Source organism: Giraffa tippelskirchi, chromosome 8 (assembly GCF_054371585.1).
Source record: "Giraffa tippelskirchi isolate mGirTip1 chromosome 8, T2T-mGirTip1v1.2.pri, whole genome shotgun sequence".
In the NCBI taxonomy this organism is placed as follows: Eukaryota; Metazoa; Chordata; class Mammalia; order Artiodactyla; family Giraffidae; genus Giraffa; species Giraffa tippelskirchi.
In genome coordinates this window covers 155,463,359-155,476,815 of record NC_137282.1, presented here as the reverse complement: position 1 = coordinate 155,476,815, position 13,457 = coordinate 155,463,359, and the positions used below count along the sequence as shown (strand labels likewise).

The window sequence follows — 13,457 nt, the reverse complement described above, 5'->3', positions numbered from 1 at the left end:
TATGGATGGACAACGCCAGCAGGCCGGGGGGACCAAGTATGACGGATTTCCCGGTTTCCTGGGGAAACTGAGTCTCATGATCATGGAACCAGGACAAGTGCGAGGACCTAGGTTCACCGTGATGTCACCACCGGCAGCTGGGCGATCGGGGGAGTCACTCATCCACTCAGAACCTGGTTTCGCTTCCGCGCAAAGGACCTAACAGCCCCGGCTGGCCTGGCTCCCGCCTCTATTTGGAGGGTGTCCGGCGTGTGCGCGCGCGGCTGCCAAGCCCCGGGAGCGGCGCGTTCCGCGGGGACTGCGGTCGCCGCGGTCGGGTAGAGGCCAGAGCAGCATCAGCAATAGCGATGCGGGCTGGGGGCTTGGAGCGGGCTCGGCTAGGGCCGAGCTCGGGGGCGGGGCCGAGCCCGGGGGCGGGGCCGAGCTCGGGGGCGGGGCCGGGGCGCTCCGGGTGGCCGCCGCGGGGGCGGGAGAGGCGCACCGCCGCTTCCGCCGCCCGCGGGGATCCCCCGGGACCGGCGCCCGGGGAAGTCCCGGGTGAGCGCGGGTACAAGAGCCGGCGCCCGGGCCGCAGGCCGGCAGTCCTCAGCGATGTCACGCGGCCTCCAGCTCCTGCTCCTGAGCTGCGGTAGGGCCTGCGGACGCCCGGCGCCCCCCGCCCGCCTCCCCGCAACACCCTCTTTTCTCGCTTGCTCACGCAGCTCTCTCTCCTTCTTGCAGCCTGCAGCCTGGCGCCCGCGGCGCGGGAGGTGAAGGTGGCCTGTTCGGAGGATGTGGACTTGCCCTGCACTGCCCCCTGGGACCTTCAGGTCCCCTACGCGGTCTCCTGGGCCAAGGTAAGTGCGGCCAGGCTGGCGGGTTAGGGTTTGGTGGTTTAATTTCAGGAGGGGGAACCTCCTCCCTCGGGCCGGTGACCCTCTATGACTGGGGGTCGGGGACATCGTCGGTAACTGCACTCGGTACCCGATCTTCGCACACGCCTCTCCCATTGGGACTCGAAGCCCGTCTGCATCCAGGTACAGGCTGACATAGATGTCGTTCCCCCGGGGACCTCAAATCTTCTTGCCTCTAAAGGTGGCCTGAGATGAATGATCCAGATAAGACGTTTTGGAGAGCAAAGAACCTCTTATTTGGATTAATTCTAGGAGCCACCTGTGGTTGTGGTCCCCGGGCCAGGGAGAAGGCAGCTGGTGAAGATTTGACATTGGCCGCCCGGCATGTCTCTGGATTTCTTATTTCTGCTGTTTTGTGACTTCGGTGCTCATACATTTGGGGAGAGGGGAGGGGGCAATTTAAGGGGAAGGATGACCAGACAGAAGCGAATGTATGCTCTTTTCTTGAATGGTAGCTATCTGCCAGTCATCCCCTTTCTGGGAAACCCTTGGCCTCCTCCCCATCCCTTTCTCCTTCTCCCTCTGAGCATTCTCAAAGTCCAGCAAGGAGGACTTCTGTGATGGTGCATTGGAGGGTCCTCGTGTGTAAGAGCAGTGTCACCTACCCTACCACAAGAGGATTGAGTCAGATTAACGCTTTTTAAAGGTTTCCTCTCAACTCTAGCCTTTTCAGCTTCTAAGATTGTGGTTGTGGTGGCCTTGCAAACCCAAGCAACCCAACTGTTTGCTGTCACTGGTTTATTTATATTTTTTTGCTCACCACCTTTAATGAGGTTACTGCCACAATGGCACCTCGGGTTGAAGCCCAGTGACTATGATATCCCAGCCTTGCTTTGGTTAGCTCACCGAGGGGTCATCTTACCTTGCCGTAAATCTCTGTGCCTTTGTAGTTTTCCACAAAACGCTGGCTTTTCTTCTGCCCACGCCCATAAAAGATGCTGTAAGAACCTGCACAAGTATCTAGCCATTTAACAAGACAACCTAGGACCATTATCTGTGTGTGTGTGTGTGTGTGTGTGTGTGTGTGTGTCTCCTCTCCTAACCAGATTGTCAGTTCTCTAGGGACAGTGCCACAGCTTTTGTGTCTCCTGCAAGGCACCCAGTGTTTGCCCTGTTCATTTCAAAGGTGCTCAGTGAATTCAGGCCGACCTTTTGTGATTATGCACAGTGGAAATGGTGCTGAGGCCCTGGGCCGGGGTGGGGGGACCTGTGTTGTGTATGCAAATAGGTTTGTTACTATTCCTGCTTCATTTCCACCTTAGTCACTGTGGGATCAGAGAAGACAGCAATTCCAAAACTGTTCCTTTGTAAAAACAGTAGTATTTACCAGAAATATTGGAAAACCAGTATTATTTGGGTAGTCACCATCTGCCAAGCTCTGAGATAAATGTCTTCATGCATCAGCAGTTCCAGTGAACTTAAGAGATCAATACTATCACTGATGAGGAGACTCAGCCTTAGGGCTGAAGGAATCTACTCACTGTTACACAGCTGGCTAAACGCTGGAGTTGGGATTTGAATCGAACAGTCTGGCTCCACAGCCTAAGTTCTTAGAGATCTGTCTTGTTATTTCTGTTTTCTATCTTAATTCCTTAAAGAAAATGAAAGTGACTTTGGGCTAGCCAGGCAGGGACTTGCTTATCTAAAAGGAGGGGGAAAACATGAAACCATGATCTTTTCCAGACTAATTAAAAAGGGAAAACAATATTAATATCCCCAGGGAGTAATTGCAAAGTACTCATGAAACAAGTAGATGAAATTTCAGACTGTGAAGTTCAAACAGTTGTAAAGTTAAATCTTCTTGCACGAGGTCATTTGGAATGATGTAGTAAACCAGAGCGATTAACCTCTGGCTTTTCCTTGGATGTCAGCTGGTGATGTAACCCTATAATATATGTGCTTGTTTGTTGAACATAGTTCTTACAAACTTTACCCTGAAGGGCTCTCAAAGCTCTGCTAAGAAAAAAGACAACAGTCTCTTGGCATTCTCTTTTTTCTGTTGGTCCATGGAATAGGGTCATTGAAAAATCATGCCCAATTTATTTTTTTAAGAAAGAAACTGTGATGGAGTCGTGGTGGATAGGAGAGCTGTGCTATTCAGTAAACTGATCAGATACCTTGAAAGTGATATGCTTTGTTTTTCAAGCTCTTTTTAACAGATCTCAGCATATTCTGTAGATATTTGTTATTTTCCAGCCCAGTAATTATACTTTTTGCATCAATTGTGCTTGTACAAAAAAACAGATAGAGTGTTCTGGAAATAAAGCCAGTGGTGAAATACTGAAATTCTTCGTTTTACAGAAGATTATCTTGTCATTTTCACCCACAACTTTCTTGTAAAATGTTTCCGTGCAGCTTTAGAGGTAGCTATAAAGTGGGGAATTTAAGCCTGGTGACCACAGCCAACCTTGCTGCATCATCAGGAGAGTAGTTGGTAAAACCACTTTGCACACTTGTGGGCCGTGTGCTGGACAAGTAAACAGAGAGTCCTTTGCAGTGTGGGTTTTCTCTGTCCGCCAGATTGAATCACATTCTTGCAGGTTTTCTGCATACCACAATTACGGTTATAATGACTCACGATTAAAAAATCCATTCACCACTCAGTTCCCTGGCACCCCAGAGCATTCAGCCACTGTCCAGTTGGCACTGATTATTTGCAATGAACAAAAGAGCCCCATGTAAACCATGTGTTTCTTATCATGTGCCTTTTACCAAAAGACTCAAAGCAGACGGTGTCTAGTTAGTATTTGCAACATTGGGGTGAGTTGGGAAGGAACAATGTCCATCTTATTCTCTGTGTTTCCAAGATACAAAGACAGGGGATTGGGGTTGAGGAATGTAACATAGACTTGCACGGGGCGTGGGGTCAAAGGTGGAGCCAAGAGTGGGCACTGGAAGCCCCATTCCAGTTAGCCCAACTCTTCTTTCTCTTCCCAACTGGGATCCAAGAATGGGACCTCCTCTCATCCCTTCCTGTATTGTACCTTTTAAAGGAGAGTGAATGATTGAGAAGAAATAGAATATGCAGTCAGTATATGCATCCAATTTAGCTGTTAAGATCGTGAGTAGATTGTGGTTGTTGGAGGAGATGTTTTGAGATATTATAAGGCTTTGGTCCAGCACTCTTCTACCAACGACTGTGACCTGTGGTTAGATTCTAGCGTAAGAAGATCATAGCACAATTCCATGTCTGCCAGGAGGAAGACCATCCGTTCAGGGGCCAGTCTGTGCTTCTCGTGGGGCGGCCTGGTCCATGCTCTCTTTCATGAGGCTGCAGTAGGTCTGGCAGGATGGCACTGGTTGCACGGAGCGTCTGGGCATGGGTGAGGTTGGCCACTGCTAATGATGAGTGGTTACTTACGAGGGAAGCATATCTCCATCTCGTACTGCTCTGGGAGCCCCCATAGCCTGTGTTGATGCATATCGAAAGAGGATCTAGATTTCATCTCTGAGTGACACTGCGGAGGAGAGGACAGACCTGCGTCACAAGACAAGTGCCCTTTTTAGATGATTTCCAAAGGAAGGGATGAAGGGGAAGTGAGACCATGATTTCAGAGACTAGATCAGAGTTGAACTTTATCATATTTAGAAGAGCTGCAGCTGTGGCAGGTCTGGGGCTCTCCTGGGGACTAAGGGAGAGCAGGTTGATGGCTTGTGTGAGGCCACTTGGAAAGTTCCAGGGTAGTCGCTCCATGGCTTTTGCTCATCCTTGATGTGTTTGTTAGGAGCTGTCCACCATAGGCATTGCCGGTCTCCTATTTTCTGTCTCCAGCATCTTGTGTGACAGTGAGCCACAAAGCAAGGAGGCATTAAGGAGGAGCCCTCGGAGGGTCTAGGCTTAATGAATGGCCCGGGCAGATGGCAGCGGTGCAGCTACCAACTCTGACGGCCCCACGAGGAGACAATGCATGCCGCTCACCTCACTTACCTGATTCTAGAATGCCGTCTGCTTTAAGATAAGATTTGAGATGTTTTAGGAGAAGAAGGAAACATTTCTATATTAAATATAGAAGCACCAAAACACTGCAATGTAAAAACAAGGCCTGTGTGAGCGTCAAAGAAAAGTTGTATTATCCCCATTGGGACCTGTATTACTTGACCTGATTGAATAACCTTTAGGTCAGACTATGAAAGGCATGAAGTTAGTTTTCAGATGTCTGTCATATTTACATTTTCATCATTTAGTTAATATTTCTATGTCCCTAATGTGTGCCAAGTCCTGGCCCTGGCAGTGGCTGTCCTAAGACCAATCCACAACGTTTGCCAGAGGACAGAGGCCTGGACACAAGAATGCACAGGCGTTTGTTGGGTAGCTGATGGGTAACTACAGATCTGGAAGGGAGGATTATATCTCAGAGGATGGAGAGGTAGTACCAGCAAGCAGGCTGGAAGCAAGACCCCTGAATGCTGAATCATATGGGCTTGAACTTGGTCCTTTCGGCATCAAGGAGCCTTTGACAGTTTTTAAGCAAAGAGAACAACATGACGGAAAATATGTCAGAAGAAAATCGTATTTCTTATGGTGAGAGGTAGAATATAATTCACCCTGGAAAATGAGCGTCAGAGGCAGGCTTCCGTCTTTTGCTGCGGTGAGACTGCCGTTGGGTTAACTCTGAGCCTGCAATGCATGCCTGGGGTTCACCTCCCCTTTCTCTCTTGGCCACCAGTCCTGTTGTCTGTGTGGCTGTAGGGACCAGTGAGCTGAGCTGTAGAAGAAATCCCAGCCAGATGAGAATGATGGTGCACTGAGATTTTTGGACCATGATGAGAAACGTTGCTAAAAGTCTCTCAGCTTGGAAGAGGGGCGGGAGGGAAAAGGCAGCTGAGAGTGAAATACTAAAAACTGCAAACATGCAAACACTCATTTTCCATAAATAAAAGGGGGAACCCGAATCACATGAGGACTGATTATCTTAGTTCTGTATATGGTTATGTCACTTCGCAAAGAGAGGGAAGTTAGGAGAAGGTCTCAGTGACATAAGGGAAGGTTTTATGTAGGGCAGGACTAAAAAAAGATTCATTACCTTAAAAAGGGGCTTCCTCCATCTGTTAATACACTGTTCTCCATAAGCCCTTTCTGGAAACTCTTGGGATAACCCCAAAATTTCTACCAACAGTCCTTAGCTCAAACCGGAGCTGAACTAAAGTACTTCCCTAAGACTCTTTCCACTCTGAAGCACATTTTTGACTTTTGTTTTTGCACTGAGGTATACCTGGGTAAAATTTCTCTGTGTAACATGTAGTTCTGGTACAGATGGAAGAGCCCAAGGCTCGTGAATATCGCTTGATGTTTTTGTGGAGCACCGGTTAGTCTACCGCATGTTCTTGTCTCAATTGTCCAAGAGAAGACAGATCCCAGAAGAACGGGTAGTTGTCTAGGATTATTGGTCCAGATGGGGAAGACCAAAGGGAAAAGACAGATGTTTGTTGCCGTGGACAATTCACATTCACCTGCGACCAGACTCACTGGGTCAGTTCTGGAGAACAGAGGGTCTGAGTCCAATAAGACCGTGGTGTCTCTTTCCCTGAGGAGGGGGAGGCATGTAAGCCCAAGTGACAAAGCAGGACTGGCCTTGAGGTTGGAGCCATGTGAAGGTGCTCTGTTATGTGCCATGTGTATTTTTGGAGTAGGGCAAGGTACACCTATCAATTAGCAATCTTTCTGTTGTGAAGGCTTGTAATCCAGTCAAAACTGGCTTCAAGAAAAGGGAATATATTGGCTTCTATAGTTGAAGCAAACAATTTTTTTAAATGAAAATACAGTTCATACTTCAGTTATGGTTGATGTTGAGGGTTGCTGCTGCTGCTGCTGCTAAGTCGCTTCAGTCGTGTCCGACTCTGCGATCCCATAGACGGCAGCCCACGAGGCTCCACCATCCCTGGGATTCTCCAGGCAAGAATACTGGAGTGGGTTGCCATTTCCTCCTCCAGTGCATGAACCGAAAAAGTGAAAGTGAAGTCGCTCAGTCGTGTCCGACTCTTAGCGACCCCATGGACTGTAGCCTACCAGGCTCTTCCGTCCATGGGATTTTCCAGGCAAGAGGACTGGAGTGGGGTGCCATTGTGTTAGTGTCCCACAAAATGACGTGTGTCCTAATCCCTGATGTTTGTGAGTGGAATCTTATTTGGAAATAAGGTCTTTGCAGATGTAGCCAAGTTAAAATGAGGTCATGCTTGATCAGGGTGGGCTCTGAATCCAATGACTGGTGTCATTAAAAGAAAACAGAGACAGAGACAGACACACAGGGAGAATCCCACGTGAAGATAGAGGCAGAGATTGGAGTGATGTGTCTGCAGATCAAGGAACACCAGTTTCCAGCAACACCAGAAGCTGGGAGCGAGGCATGAAAATAGATTCTCCCCTTCAGAGAGAGCGTGGCCCCGCCAGCACCTTGATATTGGACTTAACGGCCTCCAGAACCATGAGAGAATACATTTCTGTTATTTTAAGCCACCCAGTTTGGAGTAAGGCTAGATGTGGAGGTTCGTGGCTATCCACAGGGCTCGGTAACTTTCTGTCTCTCAACTTGCCCTTCCTTTGTGTTGGTTTTATTGTCAGCCTCCATGAGGCAGTGAGATAGTAGCCGATAATTGCAGACCTGTCTGTCCTCCCAAGGTCAAGTGCCAAGGAAAAGATTGTGCCTCTTCCATCTCAACAAATGTCTGATTATACTTAAGTGGCTTTGATTGGGTCATGGACTCATCAGAACCAGTCTCTCTGGTCACAGAGGTCAGGCTGGTATCAAGTGTGCCTTTTCTAGAATCAGAGGTATTATCCTTGAGGGACATGAATTCAGAGCCCACAGGATGTCCCTCCAGGGTCCAGCAGGATCCATAAGAAGCTCTTGGGAGAAAAATGACCCTAACCTTCTCTTCAAATCCTAGTTCCAAAGGGGCTTTGTCAATTACGATGGTGCCATAGAAAATTCAGAATATTCTGGCTATTTTGGAGACCTTGTGGATAGAAAAATAATTTCTCTCTAGAGCAGAGATTGAGACTTCTAGAACAGCTTTGCCAGAGAGGAGACGGGAAGGATCAGCAGGAAGAAATGACTGAATGGGTGGGTGGAGTAGAAAGCTATCAGATACAACACCAATTCCTGTGTCCAACATTACCACTTATAAAGCACTATTATATATTTTCTCATTTGATCCTTAAAATAACCCCCCAAGAGGGAAGTAGGTAGTTACAGGTGAGGAAATAGGAGTCAGAGGTGAAGGGATTTCCCAGCAATGACCCAGTTATCTGATGAAGCAACCAGGGCTTGACTTCAGGCCCTCTGATTCTGGAGTGACTTTCTCATTGTTTTTAAAATTCATTCATTCAGTAAATAATGTTTTTTTGAATATTTCCTAAGTGCAGGGAAGTATTTAGAATGCTGAAGGAAACCTTAGCTGTGAAAAAAAAAAAAGAGAGTGGTAACATTTTTAGGTGTGATTGATACTCTGCTCCATGACCCACCTACGTCGTCATAGGTATCTTCACACCAACTTTGGGAGATGTTAATTACCCTTCCTCCATCTCAGGGGGGCAAACGAAGCCTGAGAGCTCTTCAGTCTCTTTCGCCAAGAGCAGAGCTAGCTGTGAGGTTTGTTTCCACAACTGCCCAAGTCCAAAGCTCTTCATTACGTTGCCTCTGCCATACTCATGGCTCTGTTAACAGCCATAAATCCAAGTCTGTCTGTTAGACCCAGTAAATTTCAAAGTGGAAAATCATTCTTCCAATAAAACTACACTTAGAAAAAAACGATGTTAATGCTCATACATTCTACCCTCATTATGACATCAACCTCTGAGCCAAACTATTTTGCACGTTATAAAGAGCTGTTTTTATGATGAATGGGGATTATATTGACACTTTAATTGAGTTAGAAACCAAGGTACATGAATGTTAGTGCATGAGAAATGCAATAAAAAAAAAGCTGTTCAATGTGATTGGAATATATCAGATTAATTTAATACCACCTTTAAGTACTTAATGTCTATTCCTTTAAATATGTTTAATTAAATTGTTGGATTAAATATTTATATGCATATATGTGTGCACACATTTTTCTCCTTGAAAAAGTCTCTTCCTTTTCTTTTACTTTCCTATCACATTCCAAACACATCTCATATGTGATAAATTCAGATTTCAAGGTTGTCAAATCAAAATTCTTTGCTGTAGGAATGGAACAAATATGGTATATGGTAATCTAGGTAATCTAGATAATCTAGGTAATCTATGGTAATCTACGAAGTTAGCATATATTTGGATAAAATTATGTAAACTTCTAAAAAACTTCTCACAGTAAGGATTTTGACTGAAATATTGGTTCTATTTCAGCCATATTTAGATATTTACTTGATTTGTTTCTCTCTAGTTCAAATTTATCCACCAGTTAAAAAAAAAACTTAATTCACATGCCTTTAAAATTAGTACTTGTATTTGCTTGATTTAGTATTCAGCAAATTAAAAAGAGTTTGTTTTAATTTAAGACTTAGATCTCCATCTTAGAGAATGAATATGGAATTTAAATTATTTAGTCAAATTGGAGGCCTTGAGACAAGTCAAAGGTCTATAGGCCTTCTGAAAATGAGATGTCTTATATTTCACCCTTTTCTATTTCAATGGGAAAGAATTTGTCAGCAGAAGAGTTAATGCACGGAATGTGGATTTTAAAAACATAATTGGGGTGAATGTTTTGAGGAATTAATTTGCCTACTTCATGCTGTGGTCCAGCCCTCTGCAATATTAGCCTCACAGAGTGTGCGCTAAATAGTCCCCATCAATTACGCTTGGCTGTGAATGAATCCGAGGGTTCCTTTTGTTATAAATTATTATTTCCTAAAATGCTTCTGCAGAGAGGCAGTGAAACACTTTTAGATTTGGAATGCTGGGAGTCGTTCTTGCCAGTGGTTGATTTTGAGCCAGCTCAAATGTTTATAAGAACTCATAAAACCAGGCAAAGTTGAGGATGGCCCATTTGCTGTGATTCCATGTTCCTCCCCCTGAAATTCCTCTGATTCTTGAACGGTGCTGCTCCAGCCACGGCTAACTCACCCTGTACTGCAGTGTGATGGCTGCTTGGCCACCGCGCTGAAGACGAGGATTTGATCTTTTGCATAAAGTCTCTTTTGCACATAGTCTCTTGGTCCTGCTAGCACCTCACTCCCATCATAAGCATGTGACATTAATTTGAAAACTACAACTAAATTTTTGCAGCTGTACGCAAAAGGCAGGGTGAGTAGGACAGGCAATGTACATACCTACAGCTTGAAACTAAGGGAGGGCTCTGAACAATTTCCAGGTGCACTGCGTGAATTTACAGAAGCATCCTTTTGTTACAGTGAGTTATCAGGCACAGAGAACTGTTCATTACTTTGGCAAGAGGACTCAGGTTATAAGCCAGTACTTCTCTCAGTTCTCTGGGTCTTTCAAGAAGACCCAGGAAGGGGTCACTGAAAGATGACCCTGTGAAAGTTAAGATATTTTTGCCTGATCTCACTGAGGGCTGCTGCAGTTCAGTAAATCATTATTCTGAAGGCTGCTTTGGGATTCTTTGACTTTCCTCTCCTTCTTACTTTCATTTATGATCTCACCCTGCCTTTGCTTTGCCATTTGAAAATAACCTATCTAGAGGTTTTGCCAGACACCTGTGGAAATCTGACCATCACTTAAACTACTGTTGTGTTGTTACTGCTGATTTTTTAAAAATGAATTTTCTTCTGCAAGTAGACAGCAAGCCACTGCCAGTCAGTTCTGATCCCCACCGCATACTTGATTCAGCAGTTCCCAGTAGCCATCGTGATAAGGGGCCCATCTTCATGTAAATAAAGCACAGTAGTTTATATTTCTACCAGCTTTCAGAGGGGCTCTCAGTTTTGATCTTGACTTTCAGACAGGCCTTTCTGAGTTGAGGGAGGGGTCACTGGATAGGAGAGAAGATCCCCCCGATGGAGAAAACCATAGGTAGATAATCTCAAAATGACTGTTGCAGCCAAGCTCACATCTTTTCGAATGCAGGGATTTCTAGCAAAACTGAGTTCCAGTGATATTTGTTAGAAAGAGGGGCTTCCCTGGTGGCTCAGATTATAAAGACTCCACTGGCAATGCAGGAGACTGAGGTTTGATCCCTGGGTCGGGAAGGTCCCCCCCAGAGAAGAGAATGGCAACCTGCTCCAGTATTCTTGCCTGGAGAACCCCACAGACAGAGGAGCCTGGCGGGCTACAGTTCATGGGGTCGCAAAGAGTTGGACAGGACTGAGCGACTAACATGTTTACTTTTCGTGCTGTTAGAAAGAAATCTGAGTTGAACCCATTTGGAGGTTAATTCAGAAAAGCAAAGCGGGATGAGACAGCATCACAGGGACTGCAAAGATTAAGCTGAGTTAATTAGTTCAAACTGGCCTTTGAGGCAAGGTGGGGTGGGGTGGGGGGAAGTCTTGGAAGCAGTTGGCCCTGGATGGTCCTGGGCAGCTGACCCACCAAAAGCTGTGGTCCAGGGAGCCCTTCGTCAAGCAGTGGGTGAGGGGAGAGTTGCAGGCATGTGATAAGGCTGCACTTACTGGTTTCAACATGCCTGAAAAGAGGAGAACTGGGCTAACTTAGATGTGTTCTAGAATCAGTTGGATACCTACAGTTCCTTGACCACAACTCCTTCTTTTGTTTTCTTGCTTTATTTTTGAACACCTAAATGCCCCAGTCAGTAGATCCCTGATTATTTAGGAAGGAACCTTTCAACACAAGCAGAACTGTCAAGAATTGGGATTGATGTTCAGAGACTCAGCCTGAGAGAAGCTGTTAGTCTCAACTCGGTTGCTGGGAGTGAATGAAGCAGGGATTCTTGCAGGAGCGATAAATCTACCACCAGATGTCTCTGCAGGCCACTCCATAGGCATGCTCACTGGGACTGGGGCCGCGGAGGAGGCGGGAACCCGAGCTTCCCACGGACCTCGCGGTGCATCCCCCGACCTAATACCTGAAGCAGAAACCAAGGAGAGTGTGTGTGTGTGCGCGCGCGTGTGTATGTCTCCTGTCTTGAGCTGCCTCTGCCTCTGTTCCCCGCATTCCTTGGTTATTTATTTCCCTGTGTTGATTGCCTATTGAAACTAGGAGAGGAGTTGCAGGGTGCTTCCTGCAGGAGATGCTCCCTATAGGAGATGAAACAGCGGCAGGTGCAGCCAGAGAGAGCAGTGGTGTCTTTTCCTAAGGGGCCCTCTGGTGTGGGCACCACACTGGGGACCAGGAAGAAATGCCACCGGACCCCAGGCTCCCTGCTGGTCCCCAGCCACTCAGCAAAGGCTCAGGGCTGCCCTGGAGCCCTGAAAACAGTGATTGGCTTTCCTGTTTATGTAAATCAGGTTTAGAAGCTTTAAAACATTTCAGTGGAGGACCAACGAGCAAGTTAACTAGGCCAGTTAAAAATATACCTGGGGAGAAAGAGAATTGATGGTGAACATGGTGTGTACTTAATCGTGGGACTAGGAGATGATGGAAAGACTCCACCAGTTTAGTAACAAAGATTGTTTGGGGAAAGAAAACCAGCCAGGTTAGTGTGGGTAAACTTGGCATCTACTCCTGTCGGGCTGATCCATCCTGGCTTCAGCAATTTAAGCCATAACTGCCATTCCATGGGACTTCCCTGATGGCTCAGCAGTAGAGAATCTGCCTGTAGTGCAGGAACCAAAGAGACGCTGGTTCGATCACTGGGTTGGGAAGATTCCCTGGAGTAGGGCATGGCAACCCACTCCAGGATTCTTGTCTGGAGAATCCCATGGACAGAGGAGCCTGGTGGGCTACAGTCCATAGGGTCGCAAAGAGTCGGACATGACTGAAGCAACTTAGCACGCACACACGCCCTTCCACGTGTATCTTGGTAAGACTACCAAGTGGCCTGACATATAAAATCTCCTCGTGGCGCTGTTGTCAGCTGTCTTCCTGCCGTAGCAGAGGGCTGAGTGTGTTACATCCTGCAAGGTCATGGATGAGCCCACATGTGCACAATCTCTAAAGAACAGGATGACTCTTCATGGGAGGCTTTGCTCATCTGCATCTCTGTGTTTTTTTGTCAAGTTGTCCGGCAATGACCTTAACAGATTTAGGAACGTGTTCTAAATAAAAGCCTGAGCTACAAAAATAAGAATCAGTCACTGGATGAGTTGGTATCTGAAGAAAACAAGGGAACATTGAATAGACAACAACCGACAAGAGAATGTGATTCAGTGTGATTCATGCACTTCATCACGTAATCATTAATGATGCAAGGTTATTGTCAACAGGAACACTGTCTTCTTCATGTAGAGTGGAAGTTGGGATACAGAGAATCATAAAATGCAGTCCTGATCTTATTCCAAAAAGAGATGGAGCCTTAAAGAATCCTCTTAGATTCTCTCCTCCCCCCTGCAAACATCACACATATTCGCAGAATCTTCTTTTAAAACAGCCAGCTGAGGATAGATTTTATGAAAGCAGGAGGTAGAATCTTGACGTCTCAGAGACCCAAGGGCTTGTGGGTTCTGACAGTAGAGCATGATGCAAATCTGATTCTTGCTTTTTAAATTTATTTTATTGAAGTATAGTT

The 13,457-nt window shown here is 46.3% G+C and overlaps 1 protein-coding gene across 3 annotated transcripts in view; it reads left to right on the top strand.

Moving 5' to 3' along the window:
• Positions 1-13,457, top strand: part of CD83 (CD83 molecule) — a 176,498-nt gene that overhangs the window by 156,642 nt on the left and 6,399 nt on the right. For 2 of the 3 annotated variants that reach the window (XM_081522208.1, XM_081522207.1), the window contains exons 1-2: positions 581-628; positions 721-836. In XM_081522208.1, the coding sequence (XP_081378334.1) occupies positions 592-628; positions 721-836 (153 nt within the window). In that variant the 5' untranslated portion in view covers positions 581-591. Of the gene's footprint in view, positions 1-580; positions 629-720; positions 837-13,457 lie in introns of those variants that run through there. The other variant, XM_081522206.1, reaches the window with a different exon arrangement.